The 20040-nt window shown below is 43.7% G+C and overlaps 1 protein-coding gene across 1 annotated transcript in view; it reads left to right on the forward strand.

Moving 5' to 3' along the window:
• Nucleotides 1–20040, forward strand: part of LOC104514891 (titin-like) — a gene marked incomplete at its 3' end in the record, with an annotated part of 84317 nt that overhangs the window by 43501 nt on the left and 20776 nt on the right. The window contains exons 45-60 of the mRNA XM_010158695.1: nt 11990–12268; nt 13348–13911; nt 14319–14600; nt 14700–14978; nt 15346–15624; nt 15723–16001; nt 16131–16418; nt 16522–16800; nt 16901–17182; nt 17307–17585; nt 17696–17974; nt 18067–18345; nt 18465–18752; nt 18853–19131; nt 19271–19552; nt 19676–19954. Of these exons, the coding sequence (XP_010156997.1) occupies nt 11990–12268; nt 13348–13911; nt 14319–14600; nt 14700–14978; nt 15346–15624; nt 15723–16001; nt 16131–16418; nt 16522–16800; nt 16901–17182; nt 17307–17585; nt 17696–17974; nt 18067–18345; nt 18465–18752; nt 18853–19131; nt 19271–19552; nt 19676–19954 (4776 nt within the window). The remainder of the gene's footprint in view (nt 1–11989; nt 12269–13347; nt 13912–14318; nt 14601–14699; nt 14979–15345; nt 15625–15722; nt 16002–16130; nt 16419–16521; nt 16801–16900; nt 17183–17306; nt 17586–17695; nt 17975–18066; nt 18346–18464; nt 18753–18852; nt 19132–19270; nt 19553–19675; nt 19955–20040) is intronic.

A 20040-nucleotide genomic window follows, 5' to 3' on the forward strand; every position in this document is an offset into this window, starting at 1 on the left:
GGTCTGCCAAGTCCAGTTCTAGATTCAGACTTGCTGTTGCTGCCTGTGGAAATCAAAATTACTGCTCCTACTCCAACGCCAGAGCAAGACACAGGCATGAGGGAGACCACACGACCCTCTCCAGACCGGGCTGCTCCCACCAAAAAGCATAAGTTCAAGTTTTCATTTGATGTGGGAAATGAGCCACCCCAAATCGTGACAGAAACCCCAGCACATATTCATTGCCGTGAAGGGGAAGCAGTGGTGTTGGAGTGTGCTGTGTCTGGGCAGCCCCCACCAGCTGTGGCCTGGTCCCTGAATGGCCAGAGCCTCTCCGCTAGTGAGAGACTGACTTTTGAGGAAGGCAAGAATGGCATGTACCGCTTGCACATCCAAGGGGTCTCTAGCGCAGATGCAGGTCTGTATGGTTTTGTGGCCAAGAACGTGGCTGGAACAGCGCAGACTGCCTCTGAGCTGACAGTGCAGCCCAGTGCACACAGGTTGTACAGCAAGGATGAAGGCACTGAGGAACTGCCTGCCATGGACCGTGTTCTGCAACACCAAGGCCTCAGCACATTTGTGAAGGATGAAGAGGAACAGATGACATGCTCCAAGGAGGAGGAAGCCCACCTACCCTGTTCCCTGAGGCTTTCTCTGTCTCCTGGTGAGCAACTACAAGAGGAATGTGAGAAAACTCCTCACTTCAGGCAAAGTGCAATGGAGGAAATGATGGTGCCTGGTATCATGGAAGTTTATGTAGGGCAAGAAATGGCTTATACAGAAGAAAGTGGGAGGGATACAGTTGGTATTTCTGAGATGAGGCAGCACAGTGGAAAAGCTCTCTCTGAGGAACACAGTTTTGGAATTGATGCCATTGAGCTGCACCCTAGCATGTCCAGGGAAGAGCATGAACTGGTGGCCAAGGACTCAGGTCACTTTTCAGAGGAGCTGGAGGCTGAAGGAGAAAAGGTGGTACCACATGCAGATATTCTGTCCTGGGACATCTTGAAGTCACCATATATGGAAATGAAAGGGCAAACACATGATTCTGAGCAGTCTGCTCTGGCAAGGGAGTGTGAGGAATCACAGTTTTTCATTCCTATTTCACCTGTGATGCAAGAGGGGAGTGATGTTTACATGGAGGAGAGAGATGTCCCTGCCTGGGAGGCAATGTCTCATGATGTTCCTCACCTGCAGGACAATATTGCAAGCACACCCATAAAGGAGCAGTTTGGCTTTTATGACTTTTGCACAGAAGAGCAGCAGGAGGAAAAGGTTAAGGATCCAGAGAGATCAGTTGATGTTGATATTGAACAGGACATCCAAGTTGATGATCATCTTTGTGAAAAAGAAATTATTGATGCTGGGGATGCCACACACTGCAAAACACATAATGATGGACAAATGTTGCAAGAAATGGAGTCTGATGCAGGCAGCTCTTCTTTGGATCTAATCCTCACTCCTCCCAGCACAGAAAACTCAGGTCAGGATTTTACTGAGGAAGTTGAGGTTCACCTAGAAGAAGGGCATATCAAAGAGCAGCTGTTGCTATCTGTGACTGATGAGACCAATATTACATTTGACCTGAAGAAGTTTGTGGAGACATTCCCAGCTGCAGAGACTGTGGACACAGAACAGGCACAAACCCCCACAGCTCTGGAAAGTGTGGAGGTAGGAGTGACTGGGCTCGTCTCCCTTTTGCACAAACATGATGTGCTTGTGGAAGAGATGTCCCTGAGTGAAGAGCTGCGTCAGAGCTACAGGATACAGCAAGAAGAAGCTGGTGGCCAGGAAGAGGAACAGTCAAGAGAAATTAGAACAGCTGATTTGGAAATCCCTAATGGCAGTATCATGATATCTGCTGAAGAGGGATTTTCTGCTAAAGAAATTAACGAGGTGAATGTCTGTGGGGAGGATTCACCTGAGGCACAACTACATAGTTTTCTGACGGAGTCCACAGCAGACTTCCAGAGAGAAGTGCAGGAGACACATGTGTGGGAGAGTGGGGAACAACTGGAGACCACAGACTCCCAGAATGACAGCTTTATCATTGACTTGAAAAAAGCTGCACATGAAAAGAAACCCCAGGCTGGGCATCAGGCTGAGGAGGAGAAGGAAGATTCTGGGATAGAAAAGGTCTTTGAGACAGGAATGAGCAGCTCCACCTGTGAGATAGAAAGCACAGATTCCCCTGTGGAGATGCTCAGGGACACCCACCAGGAATCAAACACAACCAAGGGCTTTTCTTTTGGGCAACTCTTACTTGGTTTAATAATGGATGATCCTGTGGCACAGAAGGACCAGACGAAGGAGTCTTGGGGCAAGAAGATGACTCCCACTGAGGAAGCCTCTAAAAATAACCTGGATGGAGAAGGACTGTGGGAGGGTATTTCTCCAGGTCCAGAGCCCAGTGCTGTTCAAGCCTCAGAACTAGAGCCTGACTTGTCCCTGGCTAAGTATTTAAGGTCAACTGGGATGCAGGAAACTCCAGATCTCAGAGGCACAGTTCAGAAGGAGCAGCGAGAGACTGTCACTTCACTAGAAGTGGAGGAGGTTACCTTCAGCACAGTTTACGACTATTACAACAACAAGCAGGAACTTGCCCGGCCCTTTTCTCCTGAGTCGGAAATGTCTATAGAGCTGGAGAGTGGGAGTGGAGAGGAATCTCCTGATTCGGACCGCTTCTACACACCTCCCTCCTCAGTGGAGATCTTTGAAACGGCTTCATCAGCATCCTACCACACACCGCTCAGCACCCCTGAGCGCTATTCCACACCATCTGAGGGCTCAGAGTACAGTACACCGCCTGAACGCTACTCCACACCATCCGAGGGCTCAGGGTACAGCACACCGCCCGAGCGCTATTCCACACCATCTGAGGGCTCAGGGTACAGCACACCGCCCGAGCGCTATTCCACACCATCTGAGGGCTCAGGGTACAGCACACCACCTGAGCACTATTCCACAGCCTCTGAGGGTACAAAATGGAACACACCCTTGGAGTGCTATTTTACACCCTTTGAGGGACCCTGCTCTGCATCTGGGGACAGCACTCCACCAGAGCGCTACCGGACACCCACTGGAGAGTATATGGATGCCATGGCCACACTCCCCCTCTGTGAGAGAAGGCAGAAGCCTCCAGACCAGCCACAGACTGAGGTGTTTAGGACACCCCGTGAAGCCCTGGAGCCATCAGGCAGTGAGATGCCACCTGCATTCCTCAAGGCATTGAGCAAGAGGAGGCTGTATGAGGGCAGCACACTGAGTTTTGTGGCTGAGGTGGTGGGTGTGCCCAAGCCAGGGGTGAAGTGGTATCATAATAAATCTCTGCTGGAACTGGATGACAGAGTGCAGATAGAGAACAATGGGGACAAATTCATGCTGGAGATCACTAACATCCAGAAAGCCGATGGAGGACAGTATCTGTGCCATGCAGTGAACATTGTTGGGGAAGCTAAAAGTATTGCCCAGGTGGAAGTTTTGTCTGAAGATGGGCGGTCACTAGCACTGCCACCCCCCGTCACGCACCAACATGTTATACACTTTGACCTGGAGCAAAACACATCTTCAAGGTCACCTTCACCACAGGAAATCCTTCTGGAAGTGGAGTTAGATGAAAATGAGGTGAAGGAGTTTGAGAAGCAGGTCAAAATCATAACCAGTCCTGAGTTTAGCCCGGATAAGAAGAGCATGGTGGTTTCCCTGGATGTTCTTCCACTTGCCTTATTGGACCAAGCTGTAGGCTTGGCCGCAGAGGAAAATGAAGATGTAAAAATTGATTTCCAAGTAACTGAAATGCCCCCTCGCTTTGCTGTGCCCTTTGCAGATGTCGAGGTGACAGAAGGCCTGGAGGCAGTGTTTGAGTGTGTGGTAACAGGTACTCCTGTTCCAGTAGTGCAGTGGTTCAGAGGTGACACCTGTGTGACACCTGCCACAGGGAAATATGTTGTGAGTCAGAAGGAGGGACTTCATAGTCTGAAGGTCCAAAATGTAGGTCCTTCTGATGGTGGCTGGTATCACTGTCGAGCAATCAATAGGCTGGGAGAAGCAACGTGCAAAGGCTCCCTCGTAGTCATGGCAGCGCAGGGAGTAAGTGCTAAGGTGAGCAGTGAGACAGCCATGGGCAGTGAACCACACATGCCCCAGAAGGGTGACTTGCTTTTGAGTAAGACTGTGAGTCCAGGTGACCAGTCAGAAATAGAGCTGGAGTTTGAGTTTGAACCACACAAAGATGACTCGGAGAAAGCGATACGACTGCTTGCAGTAACTCAACAAGAGCAGGAAGTGGAAGGGGAGAAGTGTGTGAACGTTAATTTTGATGTGTTTGCGGAGCCATCCCAAGAGGAACAGGTTGAGTTTAGGGCAGAGGACTCGGAGAGCTGCAGCTTTGAGTTCCAGGTCACTGAAGCCCCTCCCAAATTTCTGAGGCTCATTTCTGACTACAGTACATTTGTAGGTGCTTCAGTATGCTTCCAATGTCTTGTGACTGGTTCCCCCCACCCAAGTGTCTGCTGGTACAAGGATGGGGTGTTGTTGGAAGGGGACAGGTACTGTGTGCAGGAAGAGCAGGGGGGTTGTCATAGCCTTACTATTGAAAACTTGATGCACAGTGACAGTGGGCAGTACAAATGTATAGCTACTAACAGGGTGGGAACTGCTGAGACTTGTGCTGTGTTAACATTATACTAAATTTGCATAATTTAGTTCAGAGTCTCTTTTGAAACACTAAATGTTTTTATGCTGCTGTTCACTGCAGGTGAAAACGCAGCACTTATTTTAGGGGCATTGTTTTTCATCTCTTTAGGGATGAATACCACTCCATGTGGGCATATTTCTGTCTCACTTAAACTTGCTTTTGTTGGTGAATTTAAGTGTGATTTAATCTGTGCATAGGTCTTGTGCACACTTTTTGCACCGAGGTATATTTCAAGCTCCTTCCAAGCTCCTTCCTTATTCTTGTAAAGATAATTTAATTGCCACTCATTTACGCAAGACTAATTTTTTGATATAGTGTACATATCCCTGTGTGTCTGTAACAGCGCAATGATTATTGTTTTATGTAGGCTAGAAATCACCTGCAAATGTACAAACCAAGGGGTTTTTTTTGTGTAACCTAAAGGTATGGAATTATAATTTACGATTGCTGTTTAGTTTGGATACAGTTCTGTGAAAAAAAACTCCTTAAATTGATATTCCCCCTTCTCACAATGTTGTATCAGAACATGTGAGTCTCACTGATTCAAATCCTGTGTTTACAGTTTCTACCACTGCAAAATTCTTACATCTGTGGGCCTCATTCTACTGACTCATGGATTTAAATGACTTTTATTTTAAGTCAATGGAATTATGCTGTTGCAAAAAAAAAGCAACGCAATGAGAAGAAAATGAAAGTTTTGCATTAGTAGAGACTGGACTGGATTTTTTTCTCTATTACCAAGTAATAATCATGAAGACATATTTTGTACTGTATCTTTAGAAATTAAAGGAGAGGGAGCATAATAAACCAATGATGTAACTGTAAACTCATTAAAATAATTTGGTTAACCCCATCTTCCAGTGTCATTCATTAAAAAAATACATAGTAGCAAAGACAGATTTGTATGCAGTATTCTTGTTTCATATTAAAACTAGATCTTTACTTTTTTTTTAAATTAATTAGCAACAGTTAAGTGTGCTATGTGTCAAGATGACCAGAAATAAGTAGAATGCATTCAGTTGTTATCTGTGGCATTTCCTCAGCAGAAGAGATTTTTGTATTAATGTTCTCAATGTGAGCATATGTTTTTGTATTTAAAACAATGCTAATATCTAGGAGGAAGAATCAACAGTATCTGTCATTTAAATCAGAACTAAAACTATCTTACATAAAAAATTATAAATTAAGAAAATTTGTTAAAAGTATGAAAGTTATTAATTAATGCTTATCAGAAGGTAAATAACTTTCTAAGGCATGTGCCAGCTTTCCAGTTACCTATATGCCAAGGTGAAACTCTGTGTTCAACAACCCTAAGCAAAAAATATTTTTACTTTGATTACCTGTTCATGAGGTTCTTCCAGTTATTGACAAATTGCTGTCAGTTGCCTTACAAACTGCTATAAGGGGCAAGGAGATTTTAAGCATAAAAGAAATATTCCTATAGTACATTCAGTTATGTTCATGACTGTTCTTATTTCTGAGTTTGAGGTGTCCTCACACCAAGGTCAGCATGCCTCAAAAACTCATTAATCTTTAAGACTACACTCATCTGTGATAGTAGTTTTTGATCAAAAGATTCACTTTGCCCAGATGTGTTGTCCAATACAAACTTAAAGTCAGGATTGGCAAATTCTAATGGCCCAGTACATGGAGAAAAGGACTGGAGTGGTTAGGCTAATACCAGTGTGTCAATTCAGTTTCTTCCCAGTCACGACCCCATGATAAATACTTCCAATCTGTACATGGTTAAAAGGCAGAGATGGTTGTGATTTCTCATAAGTAATGGTGGTAGGAAAGAGAAGTGTGAGTGTCTGACATAATGTTGTCTTGTTGCTGCAGAATTGTTTCATAATGTGTCCTTAATCCATTCCTCATGTAGATGTGTAGCACTACCAGATTCATTAGACAGCAGAGATCACTAGGGAAGTTGGCATGAATTGTCTGATGTTATACGCCAGCTGTGACATGAGGGGTGTTTTAGGTCCAAAGCCAAAGAGGTCAGAGGCCCTTTGGTTAGGTCCTAAGCAATTATGATGTGTGTTTAATCTGCATGTAAATGAACTTAAATGTTTAGTAGAAACAGGCCCATAACTTGTTTTTTAAACCCACAAGCCAAACAGGTTGAAGTTTATGTTCACATCTGAAATATATGCCAAGCATCATTACCTCTACCCATGTAGAGGTGTTTGTGGTTTATGTAAGTTTAAACGTCCTGTTTGAAGTTTCATGCATTAGCCAGGAGCACGCAAACGTTCTTTTGGAGAGGCAAAGTCTCACCTAAGCTACAATTCAAAACTAGTTTTGAATAAACTTACTCTGGGGCAGCTGGTATAGCTTAGAGCCATGACTGACCATCTGTCTTCAAAATTTTGTGCTTTCAAGGAATTACAAACTCACAATTTCATTGTCATGTTTAACGTTGTCTTCATTTTTACAAAGCAATCATCTTAAAAAAGGGATGAATTATGTTTGTCACCAATGTGTATTGAATGTTAATATGTATGGTTAATTTGTGAAATAAATATCTAAATGATTTGAGTCTGTCGCTTCTTCTACTTCATTCATTTCACAGACAGATAAAAGGCATTAATTTTTGCCACACTCCCGTATATGTAAAGTATTCTCGTGTGATCGCGTAGGTTTGATTCTGCAATTTTTATACTTTATTATTGGCCTGATTCTGCCACCTGTTCTCAAATTCACTCGCACATCTTATTTCTACAGACACTGCCCTACTGTTTTAATAGGGCTGGTAGGTAATACTGAAGGACTGGTGTAATTATTTTTTTTTTTTTATACCTAAGTATCTCTTCTTACTGTGCTATGTCATGTATATGATGGTAGGTGTGACAAGATTAATAATTACTAAAACCAATGAGAAATAATTGGATATGGCATATTCTGTTCTTCTTCATAGTTGTTACTGGAATCCAGCAAAAATTATTATGTCACAATAAGTTTTGGAATTTAAGACAGTGTAATTGAGAGCCTTATCAAGGTTCACCATTAGAGTGCCTGGAGGCATTTATCCATTCACACTACTTTCATTCTTTTTTAACAACTCTCATATCTTTCCAGCGTCACGTACTGTGGGCCTTAACTGAATGAGCTTGATTCAGTGAGGACAGGATTTTATTTCCAAAAGTTTTCTTTGGACTGTACTTTTCATGGATGGCTTGTTCCAATCCTGGAAGTCTCAGATTTCACTGATGTTTCTAGTGTCAAGGGTCTGTAGAGAATTAACTGGTTTTGATGTCTGCTTCCTTTAATTTTTAAACCACCATTAGAACAAAGGGTTCCAACAAATAAATGTCTAAATTCACAAAGGCAAGAAAAAGAAAAAACCTTAAAGTGCTTTGTCCTCTTTTTCTCTGGTATTGTGGGAGTTTTAATATGCAGCATTGTGACAGGGAGGAGTTTAAAAGAAGAGATTTGAATCAATGGCATTAAATCAAGGGGGCAAACTCATGACTTTTTGGTAATAATGGTGGTGTAAGAACAAGGGTCTAATGACAAAAACAAGACAAAGCTGCTAAGGAAGTGTGTTAGACAAAAGATAGAGTTGAAAGAGATGAAGTAACTGCACCAGAAGGAAGTCTGTGCACTGAAAAGATTGTGTTATTTTTCCAATCCTAATTCTGGCATTCTGCTTTTTATTGGTGTTTGGAATTAAACCAGGGTCTTAGCACTGCTTTGCTGTACCTGTTTGTATGTATGAGTGCACATACAAATATATATGGTACATACCATTTTAATTATATTTGTAAAAAGCACCAATGTTGCTTGACTGACAGTTGCGCTGTACACCCTGGGTGTATGCCTCACCCATACTGTGATGTCAGGTTTAAAGAGACGCCCATGTTGATCCAGATGGGAAGTTCATAAGTAACCTGACAGCACAGCATGTCTTGCTGGTTTTGGCAGGTAGGTATTTGACAGCAGAAGGACCTCATGTTCATTGTTAACTGCTGTACAGTATTGAGAAGGCTTCCAGATATACCAAAATAGTTGCACTAACACCGTTTATTGTTATCTAAATGTGTTACCTTAAACTTCCTAGTAAAACTAAACATTTTTTTTTTTTCCATACAGACATTGCTAGCTCTCTTAGTGCGTCTTCTGATGAAGGAAGAAGTGAAGGCTACAGCAGCAGCCTTCAGTTGCCTGATAGAGAGAAAACACTTGAATTTGAGCCTGAAAAGCCAGTTTATTCCAGCAAAGCGAAGATTAAAATGGAGGAGGGGGGAAACGCCCCTGTTTTCCTCAAACAGGTCTCAAATGTTGAGGTCTGGCAGGGAGATGTAGCCAGGCTCTCTGTTGCTGTTACTGGCAGACCCACACCCAAAATCCAGTGGTTTTTCAACAGTATGAAGCTAACCCCGTCCATGGACCGTAAGTTAGTGTTTGCTGGCAGTGACCACAGCCTCATCCTCCCATATGTGGATGTGCAGGATGAGGGTGAGTACACATGCGTGGCCAGCAATGTACATGGTGAGACCACATGCAGCGCCCACCTCATCGTGCGTCAGCGGAAACCAGGAGTACCTTGCTTTTCTAGGGAGCCAGGGAGTATGCAGTGTGCACCGGGCTCCACCGCAGTCTTTGAGTACACAGTGACTGGAGACCCATGCCCCGATGTGCAGTGGTTCAAGGGAAATGAGCAGCTCTTCTCCGATGCACATCATTCTCTTGCTCATCACCCTGATGGCTCGGGATCCCTGACAGTGCAGGAGTGCACAGAGGAGGACGCTGGGCTCTACGCATGCAGGGCAGTGAGCACCCTGGGTGAGGCCACATGCTCTGCTGAGCTCCTTGTACTCCCCGAGGAGCATGCTGTGTGCAGGCAGAGCCCAGCCTTGCAGCACTCTGCAGTAGCAGAGGACCAAAGTCCCCTCTCCTACGAGGAGGCTGGTGAGCTTCCTGCCCTGGAAGCAGCGCTCAGCCTTGAGGCCATGAGGGAGCCCCTGACCTATCTTCAGCTCCAGATGAGCCAGAGGGAGCATGTGCTGCCTAGGGAGGACATCTTGCCTGGCCTGCCACCGGTCTGTCTGGCTGTACAGAGCGTGGAAGAGATGCTCGCCCAAGTGGCCATGACACAGGAGAGCAGCAGGCTTCTGGCAGAAGCATTGCAAGCCTTCCCTGCTGGCCCCCAGGGTGTGGTGCCTGCAGCAGCAATGGAGACACAGCTACTGGGCTGCCTTGGGACTGTAGCTGCACAGATACTCTTGCCCAAAGAGCAAGTCATCCCAAAGGTGACAGAGCAAACGGCTGCACTGAAGACAGAGGCTTCCCAAGCCCTTCTACATGTGTCAAGCACCACTGAGACCTGTACCATAGATGGTGACCATATCCAGGTCCTTGAGGGCTTCCAGGCAATGCAAGGTGAGATGAAGGCTGAACCCAGATTTCCCTCAGAGTTGGCCTTTACTGGGTGCCAAGCTGCCCCCCTGGAGAACATTTCTTCCCTCGAAGCAGCAGAGGAAGATTTTGCTGCAAGGATCCATGAAGGACAGGCAGTGAGGTTTCCTTTGCTGCTAGAAGAAAACCAGACCCTGGAGGAGGAACATGTCATCGATCTTACCAGTCCACTTAGGCAGTGTCCAAGGGCAGGAAGACAACCCCATGGAATAATGTACACCCACCAGCTCCAGTCAAGCGAAATCCTCAACAAAGAGAGCCATCTCACTGCTCAGGTTCCCAAGAGCTGCAACTTAGACATAAAGTCTCAGATTAGTAATGCATTGAAAGCTGCAGTGGTAAGTGAGCAAAATATCTTGTTTTCAGATTGGTTGGCTGACAAAGAAAACATTGAAGTACAGACAATAAACATCACCAAGGAACATAAACACACCATATGCACCTATGTTGTGACTACAGGAGGACTCAGTCCTATAGAAATCCCAGTGTCCTTGGGAGAAGTCAACATTCAGTCAGCTGACCAGAAAAAGGTCTTGAAGGAGGCTTTCTATTCTTTCATTTGTGAAGAAAAACATCTCTTGACAGGTGAGGAGTCCAAAGCACTGCCAGTTCTTCCCAGTCCACTTATCTCAGGAAAATCCTGTGATGAAATACTGCAGCCCCAGCAAGCTGAGAGGACGATGGAGGCAGAAATACCCCTAGAGCAGCCTTTGTCTGTACAAGTAATCAACACTGTGACTGGGCATGGTCAAATCAAGGATGTCGGCACAGCTGCAGCCACTGCTGAAGTATCATCTGCAGGTGTTCCCATTGAGACACGCACAGAAATACTGAAAAGAAAGGAGAAAAGGGAAGAAATATGTGAAGAAGAGGCCATCAAGGGGCTGGAAACTAGAGCTGGGAAGATAGAAGATGAGGTGGGCAAAGAGTGTTATCCCATCATACACAGCAAACTGGTTGACACTGTTGCGGAGGAAGGGCAGAGTGTCAGTCTGGTGTCTGTCATAACAAATGTCAGAGAGGTGAACTGGTACTTTGAGGGTAAACTGGTGTCTTCAGGCGATAAATTCAAGTGTTTACAAGATCAGGACACGTACACACTAGTAATAAGCAAAGTGTGCGGGGAGATTCACCAAGGAGAGTACACCTGTGAGGCGCTGAATCAAGGTGGAAAAAGGGCAACAGCCGCAAAACTCACAGTTGTTAAAAGAGGTTGGATTATTGGGATAAAATACTGCCTTTCTAATACACTGCTCTACTAATGAAACTTATCTACTATGTGTCTGTATCCAAAGATACAGATACAATATTAATACCATCATGCCACTAATCAGAGGGCCCTCTTTCTCTCTGGATTGATGGTCTCCTTTTACCACATTGTAAAGTCTCTCACTTCCCTCGCCCCAGTCTTTGGTCAGGAACTTTGTTGCTTCCTCTTCTCATCATGCCAAGCATGGTCAGGACAAGCTATATCTCAGTCCCAACCACTTCTTCCCATTATTGCCTATGAAGTGGACCTGCTCTTTCCACTTTTCTCACTGCTGCACCATGTCTCACTCTTTAGCGTCATTGCACAGTTTTGGCACAATTTCTCATTCACACCATAATTTCTTACAGTTCCAGAAGAGTGTGCTATGTGTTTGTATCACATTATTATTGCACATTGTTATTCCACTTTGCTTTTCCAGTATCACCACTGTGTTTCCTGATGCCGTTATGCACCATAACACTGTCTGTCCACTGAGCCTGGTACTGCTTTCATTTCTTACATTGTTTTTTTCCTTTTACAGTCACTTTATGTGGAATGCAAGTAAATCACCTTTTCAGTCATTTCACTCTTGCTTTCCAGAATGTCGGCAGACAGGGTTTTGAGTTACTCTCTGCTTCTGATTTCAGTTGCACCGATCCTGAGGAGAAGGCTTGAATCTCTGGAGGTGGCTGTAAATCACGTGGCCAAGTTTACCTGTGAGGTAGAGACTGCTCCCAATGTCAGGTTCCAGTGGTACAAAGCTGGGCGAGAGATCTATGATGGGGACAAATACTCCATTCGCACCTCTAACTACCTCTCCACACTGGAGATCCCAAGGCCTCAGGTTGTTGACTACGGAGAGTATAGCTGTAAGGCTTCCAACCAGCATGGCAGCGTGAGCTCTACTGCCATTTTAACAGTAACTGGTAAGTACAAACTTCCAAGCACTTCTTCTTCTCCATAAAATACCTTGGTATATTGTAATGCTTTCACTTATATACTTTAAAATGTTTATTGTAGGGCTCTTGATTGCTTTTGTTATACATAATCCATGCGTAATGTTGGCAGGCACAAGCATAGAGATGGAATAACTTTTGAAAATGCTTCTTTCAGTTGCTTTCTGTACCTAGAAAAGGGAATCAGTGTCAAAAATTTCAGAAGGGAAGAAAAAAAGGGGAAAAGAAAAGAGCAAGAGGAACTAGATCATCAACAGAATGGGATTGGTTTGTGAATATATTCTTGAAGAAGGCTTATTTAACTTCCAGAAAAGAAAACATACACTTTTAAATCTGATTTATTTGGTGTCATAATCACTGTGTGATTGTTCTAGCACCCTATATTTATCCTGCAGCTGTACTTGTGAGGCAAGCTATGCACCTCTACATACCTGAACATCTGTGTGCTATGGCCAGAAGGGAGCTCTGTGTGACTGGGGAAATAGATCTTCTTAAACAAATGTTTAAAGCTGTTTCAATTTGCAGACTTTTTTGTCTGAGAGCTATACTTTTTTTTTTTCTCTTTAAAACCCACCCCCACCCACTATCTTTTGGACTTTTAGTGTATGGTGATTTTTTCACTCTGACTTTTCTTTTTGTGGGAGGAGTCTTTATGTGGTCTTAGCTGAGTGAAAGATGCTAGACACTAAAGAAATATGCACAAATTATGAAATATATGCAAACGTGTCCCTCTTGAGGGAATAGTGTGCAAACATGTCAGTCTTGGGGGACAAAGTTCTGGCTTTTGGTTTATTTTCCTTTAGTCTGTACATTGCTCCAGACATTCAAAGTGCTTACAAGCTCCAGAGCAATATACAGACACAAGAAGTACAAAACCAAAAGCCAAAATTCATCATCTTTAAGACCTCTTATCTCCTTCACTGCTGGTTTCTTTTGCTTAAGAGTGTCCAGTGACAAACTGACCCCTCTTCCTCTCTGTCCCTGGCAAATGTGGAGAAAGAGCATAAGCTGTGGTCCTCTGGATAACACTGAATCCCTTTGTTTTGCAGAAGCATTTCCACCAACGTTTCTTACCAGACCTGAATCTATCACTACTTTTGTGGGCAAAAGTGCCAAGTTCCTGTGTACTGTTTCGGGCACTCCAGTCATCGATGTCGCCTGGCAGAAAGATGGCACAACCATTTCACCTTCAGACCGCCACAAGATCTCCAAAGTGGAAAATAAATATGTGTTAGAAATTTCCCTTCTCACCACCAGTGACAGAGGGATTTACACTTGCAAAGCTTCCAACAAATTTGGGGCTGACATTTGTCAGGCTGAAATGGTCATTATAGACAAACCCCACTTCATTAAAGTTTTGCAGTCAGTGCAGTCAGCAGTCAATAAAAAAATACATCTTGAATGTCAAGTAGATGAAGACAGGAAAGTAAGTGTAGGGTGGACAAAGGATGGAAGCAAAATCCCTCCAGGAAAAGATTATAAGATTTACTTTGAAGACAAAATAGCCTCACTGGAGATTCCTCTAGCTAAACTGAAGGATTCAGGCCATTATGTGTGCACTGCCTCAAACGAGGCAGGAAGCAGCTCCTCTTCTGCCAGCGTCACAGTCAGAGGTAAGATAGTCCTCCGTGCCCTTTACCTTTGCTCTTCTTGGGTTCCCATTTCTTCTTTTTTGCAGACAAAAGACTTCTTTGGGCTGAAATCATGCTGTGAACTCTTCTCAGACCTGCCATCAGGTCCATTCACCTCTTGATTATTTCCCCTGATGCCTCCAGTGCACTGAGTGCTACTTCAATACTTCTTTCGCCAGCCAGATCCAAGAATTGCTCCTGCATGCTGGAAGATGGATGGAAAGGGCAAGAGAAACCACAACTGCAGCACAGCAAATTTTATGCTGATCTTTTCTGAAGTCATGTTTTGTTCTTGTGCTAGGAACCGATCTTTCAAAGCTTTTTATTTCAGCTTTATTTCCTTTTCCTGCCCTTTCTTCCCTTTTATTTTCTTTTCTTCCCATTTTTAGAACCACCATCCTTTGTGAAGAAAGTCGATCCATCTTATTTACTGACACCAGGTGACTCCGCACGCCTTCAATGCAAAATCAAAGGGTCTCCTGAAATCCAGGTTACTTGGTTCAAAAACAATAAGGAAATCCATGAAAGCAACACACACAGAATGTCTTTTGTCAATTCTGTGGCTGTGCTAGATATTTTGGAGATGAAAGTTGATGACAGTGGGAGCTACTCATGTGAAGCTGTAAATGAGGTTGGAAGTGACAGCTGCACCGCTGAAGTAGTTGTCAAAGGTCTGTTCTTGCTGCTGTCAGACCATTCTTGAGAAAAACCTCCCCCCCCCCCTTTTTTTTTTTGCATGGATTACTAATTCTTTCTTGCTGCTTTTATAGAGCCTCCATCTTTCATCCGAACACTTGAACCAGCAGACGTAGTGAAGGGAACAAACACCGTTCTTCAGTGTGAGGTTGCTGGCACTGGACCATTTGAGATTAGTTGGTACAAAGACAAGAAACAGATTCGCAGTAGTAAAAAATACAGGCTGACCTCTCAGAAAGCTGTAATTTCTCTGGAAGTGTCCTCATTTAATAGTGCGGATGTTGGTGAATACGAGTGTGTGATAGCTAATGAAGTTGGGAAGTGCATATGCAGTGCAACATACATCTTGAAAGGTCAGTGGGAGAGAGAGAACTCCACTTACTGAAGGGATTCGCAAGAACCTCTCATTTCTTATGTCTTTTCTTTGGGTTTGTGGGTGGCTAGGGAGGGTGAGGAGGGAGAGTATCATCTTCTCTTAAAATTCTGTGTATATCTTAACTCTTACCTGGTGTCAAACTTGTGAATTTGTGAGACAGTGAGCTTAAATAGCCATGCATTAGCTCCCAGCTGGGGAATGCAACTCTTCTTCTTGCCTGCTCTTAACCGAATTATACCGTGTACCGCACATACTGTTTCATAAAACTGTCTTTAAGCAGCAGATTTGATGGCATGACGTGGTAACAGATGAGTATTTCTTCTTGTCTCTTTTCTTTGAACTAGAACCACCGTCTTTTGTTAAGAAAATTGAAAATGTGACAGCTCTGGCTGGAGATAGTATTACATTACAGGCTGTGGTGAAAGGGTCAGAGCCTATTTCTGTGGTGTGGATGAAGGGCAAAGACATTATTCAAGATGATAAAAAAGTGAGAGTAACCTTTGAACATGGTCTAGCAACGCTGCAAATTACTGGTGTACAGCTGAGCTCTGGTGGCAAATACACCTGCGTGGCTGAGAATGATGCAGGAAGTCAGTCCTGCTTTGGTGAACTAGCAGTGAAAGGTCAGTGGGGTAGTGCTGTGATCTGCGCATTGTCTCCCACCTGAGATGAAGAGCAATTTCTTTTTTTCCTTAACACCAATTGTTTAATTCTGTTGTAGAACCTGCCAAAATCATTGAAAAGTCTGAAATGATCCAGGTAACGGCAGGGGAACCAGCCATTTTGGAGTATACCGTCACAGGCACTCCAGAGCTAAAAACCAAATGGTTCAAAGATGGAAGGCCACTACCTGCAAGCAAAAAATATAGGATCAGCTTTAAAAATAACATTGCCCAGCTCAAGTTTTATGCCACTGAAATGCAGGACAGTGGCGAATACACCTTTGAGATATCCAATGATGTGGGCATCAGCTCTTGTACTACCAGCTTCACTGTGCTAGGTTGGTACCAACTCTCCAAAGAGCCCTGTTACTCTGCTCTGAGCCCAACAGAGCCAGAAGCAGAACTGTGTGCCGGTTTTGCTCATGTGTTGGTTTCTTTCCTTTTCTTTTATTTTTCATTCTCAACAGATCGCACTCTCCCGCCCTTCTTTACTAAACCACTGAAGAATATTGACAGCATCATTAGCACCTCATGCCGCTTGGACTGCAAAATTTCAGGCTCTCTTCCAATGACTGTCTCTTGGTTTAAGCAGGACACTGAGATCACTTCAAGTGCCAAGTACACAGTACACTTTGCAGAAGGCTCTGCGTCTTTGGAAATAAAACACCTAGATACAAGTGATGCTGGGGTCTACATTTGCAGAGCCACAAACTCTGCTGGTAGCAAAGACAGCAGTAGTACTTTGTTTATAAAAGGTTTGGCAATTTGTTTCACATTTCTTGGAGTTTTACTTTTCTTCCCTAAAGTGAAGGTCATGTGTCTTACTCTTGACAATTGTTTCCTTTCAACACAATCTAGAGCCACCCAGCTTCACTGTAGAACCAGAATCCCAAGATGTACTGCCTGCATCAACTGTACATTTCAAAAGCACATTTAAAGGCACAACACCTCTGACAGTGAAATGGTTTAAAGGTGATACTGAGCTGGTGACAGGAGGAACCTACTACATTATGACAGAAGCATTAGCAAGTTACTTGGAGCTTTATGCGGTCAAGCCAACAGACTCAGGAAAATACACCTGCAAAGTCACCAACATAGCTGGTTCAGTAACATGCAGTGCAAACTTGTTTGTAAAAGGTTTGCATTCTTACTCTCTTTTAAACTTTCAGCTGCTGGATTGATCCAGTGGCACTCTTTCTTGCCTTCTTTGTTCTGAACACTCTTCTTAAATCCACAGAACCTGCTGCCTTCAAGGAGAAGCTAGAGCCAACCCATCTGGTAAAGAAAGGTGGATATGCTGAGCTGACCTGTGAAGTCACTGGTACTCCTGAGATTAAAATCACGTGGTTTAAAGAAGATAGAGAGCTAAAAGAGAGTGACAAATACAGGATGTCTTTTGCAAAATCCTTGGCAATACTCCATCTTACAGAGGTTGAGACTGAAGACAGTGGGGAATACATTTGTGAGGCTAAAAATGATGCTGGAAAGGATATTTGCAGTAGCATTGTTACAATCAAAGGTGTGTGTGACATCCAGCCACCCAGTTTGTCTCTTTAAACTCAATGCGGTTTTACAGGCTTCAAAAGTATGATTAATCCAAACTGCGCTTTTTTGCCTTTTTTTTTTTTTTTCCTTCACTGTAGAGTCACCTTATTTTAGCAAGGAGTTTCAATCCATGGAAGTGTTGAAGGATTCTGATGTGGTTTTGGAGTGTGAGGTGCTTGGCACACCTCCCTTTGATGTATTTTGGGTGAAAGATGATAAACCCGTGCGGAGCAGTAAGAAGCACAGAATAAGTATTGAGAAATCTTTGATTAGCCTACACGTTTTCAGGTTTGATGCTTCTGACATTGGCGAATATCAGTGTAGAGTAACAAATGATGTTGGGAGCTGCCTCTGCAGTTCGGAAGTCACACTGAAAGGTTGGTGCAAGCTGCAGAACACCACTAGCATGCTCTTATCCCAGTGTGGTTTCCATGCCACACTGTCACACATTAGACCTGTACTTACATAGTCCCTTTCTTCCTGCCAGAGCCCCCACAGTTCTTGAAGAGGATAGAAAACATTAGTTCCCTTCGAGGGGGCACGGTTGTATTTCAGGCTGCTATTAAAGGCTCCTTGCCCATCACTGTGTCCTGGCTGAAAGACAATGATGAAGTGATTGAAGACAACAATATCAAAATTACCTTTGTGAACAATGTTGCCACTCTTCTGGTGAGGTCTATTGAACTGAAACATGATGGAAAATATTTCTGTCAGGCTAAAAATGAGGCAGGAATTCAGAGGTGTTCTGCTCTGCTGACTGTCAAAGGTTGGTCCTACCCTGAGAGCTTGAGGTGATCTCAAATTGTTCCCTTGGGATTTTTACAGATGCCCTTAACACTATCTCCTTGTTTATGACAGAACCTGCTACAATTGTGGACAAGGCCGTGTCAATAGATGTGACTGAGGGAGACCCTGCAACCTTGCAGTGTAAATTTTCAGGAACGAAAGATATTACAGCCAAATGGTTCAAAGATGGCAAGGAACTGATGTTAGGCCCAAAATATAAGATCAGTGTTACAGACACTGTCTCAGTCCTAAAGGTGCTTCATGCAGAAAAGAAAGACAGTGGGGAATACTTTTTTGAGGTTCGCAATGACATTGGGAACAGTAGCTGTTCTGCCAGCATTAATGTCCTAGGTGTGTATGGGCTCTCTTTTGCCATTATTTTTTATATATAAAATCTTTTCTTCTGATCTGACATCTGCCACACTCAAGGTTGAATTTCATACTTTGTCTTTTTACTCTGCCTTGGATAGATCTCATTATACCACCTAAATTCACCAAAAAGCTCAAGAAAATGGACAGCATTAAAGGGTCTTTCGTCCACCTGGAGTGCATAGTGTCTGGTTCACACCCTATAAGTATCCAGTGGTACAAGGATGGTCAAGAAATAACAGCAAGTGAAAAGCACAAATACTCTTTCCATGATAATACTGCATTTCTAGAAATCAATAAACTGGAAAGCACAGATAGTGGCTCTTACACATGTGAAGCAACAAATAAAGCAGGAAGTAATCAATGCAGTGGATTCTTAACAGTCAAAGGTTTGAGCTCCTTCTTTGTCTTTTGTTAGGTATACCATTCATAATTTTGGAATTCCCCTGTTACAGAGTAATCCTCTTTCTTTCTTTTTACGTGTTATAGAGCCACCATATTTTGTGGAAAAACCCCAGTCCCAAGAGGTTGTGCCCAGTGCTAGGGTTCAGTTCAAAGCACTGGTGAAAGGCTCTACTCCTCTGCAGATAAAGTGGTTTAAAGACAGCCAGGAGCTCCTCTCTGGAGCAAATCGTTCTGTCTGGAAGGATGACACGTCTAGTGTACTGGAGCTCTTCTCAGCTAGGACATCTGACTCCGGGAACTACACTTGTCAGATAAGCAATGATGTGGGGACTGCAACATGTAAAGCAGCTCTGTTTGTAAAAGGTGTGCAACCCAATGTTTTTCACTATGTTTATAGTTCTTTCTTTTTCTATGCAATTTGGGGGGAGGGGTATGAAACCCCTGTATTTCTTTAAATCACTTTGAATATGATAAATCTTCACTTTTTCTGTCCATCTTCTAGAACCCCCCAGATTTATTCAGATGCCAACTTCTGTAGTAGCTTTGCGTGAAGGACAGTCCACCACTTTCGAGTGCCAGGTAGTAGGCACGCCAGAGATCCACGTCACATGGTACCTGGATGGGAACGAAGTGACTGACCACACTAAGTATGGCATCTCCTTCATAGATGGCTTAGCCACTTTGAAAGTCACTCAAGCCAGAGTGTCAGATAGTGGGATTTATGTTTGTGAAGCCCACAATGATGCAGGTAGTGAGAGCTGCAGCATCGAGCTGAAAGTAAAAGGTTAGTTTTGAACACCTAACATCATCCGCTATGCCATATAGCTGGGGTGATGGAGTAGGGGAGCCTTCTCCCCTCAAAACTATTCAATGTTACTATCTACTTTTCCCTCATTCCTCTTTGTAGAGCCTCCAACATTTGTTCGGGAATTGAGATCCACCGAGGTAGTGAAGGGTCTGGAGGCCACGCTTGAGTGTGAGGTTACTGGTACTCCTCCGTTTGAGGTGCAGTGGCTGAAGAACAATAAGGAGATGTTCAGCAGCAAGAAATATGCCATCTCCACCAAAGAATCAGTATTTACTCTTAATGTGACTAACTGTGATGTCTCAGATGTTGGTGAATATCAGTGTATTATATCAAATGAAGGTGGGAGCTGTTCTTGCAGCACAAGGCTCAGCTTGAAAGGTCAGTCCTCTAGAAAGCATACCCTAAACATTACATCCTCTAGCTAAACTGTAGTTACAAGGATGACTTTATATGGACTCTCTTTC

This window comes from Eurypyga helias, unplaced genomic scaffold (genome assembly GCF_000690775.1).
Source record: "Eurypyga helias isolate BGI_N326 unplaced genomic scaffold, ASM69077v1 scaffold2169, whole genome shotgun sequence".
Taxonomy (NCBI): domain Eukaryota; kingdom Metazoa; phylum Chordata; class Aves; order Eurypygiformes; family Eurypygidae; genus Eurypyga; species Eurypyga helias.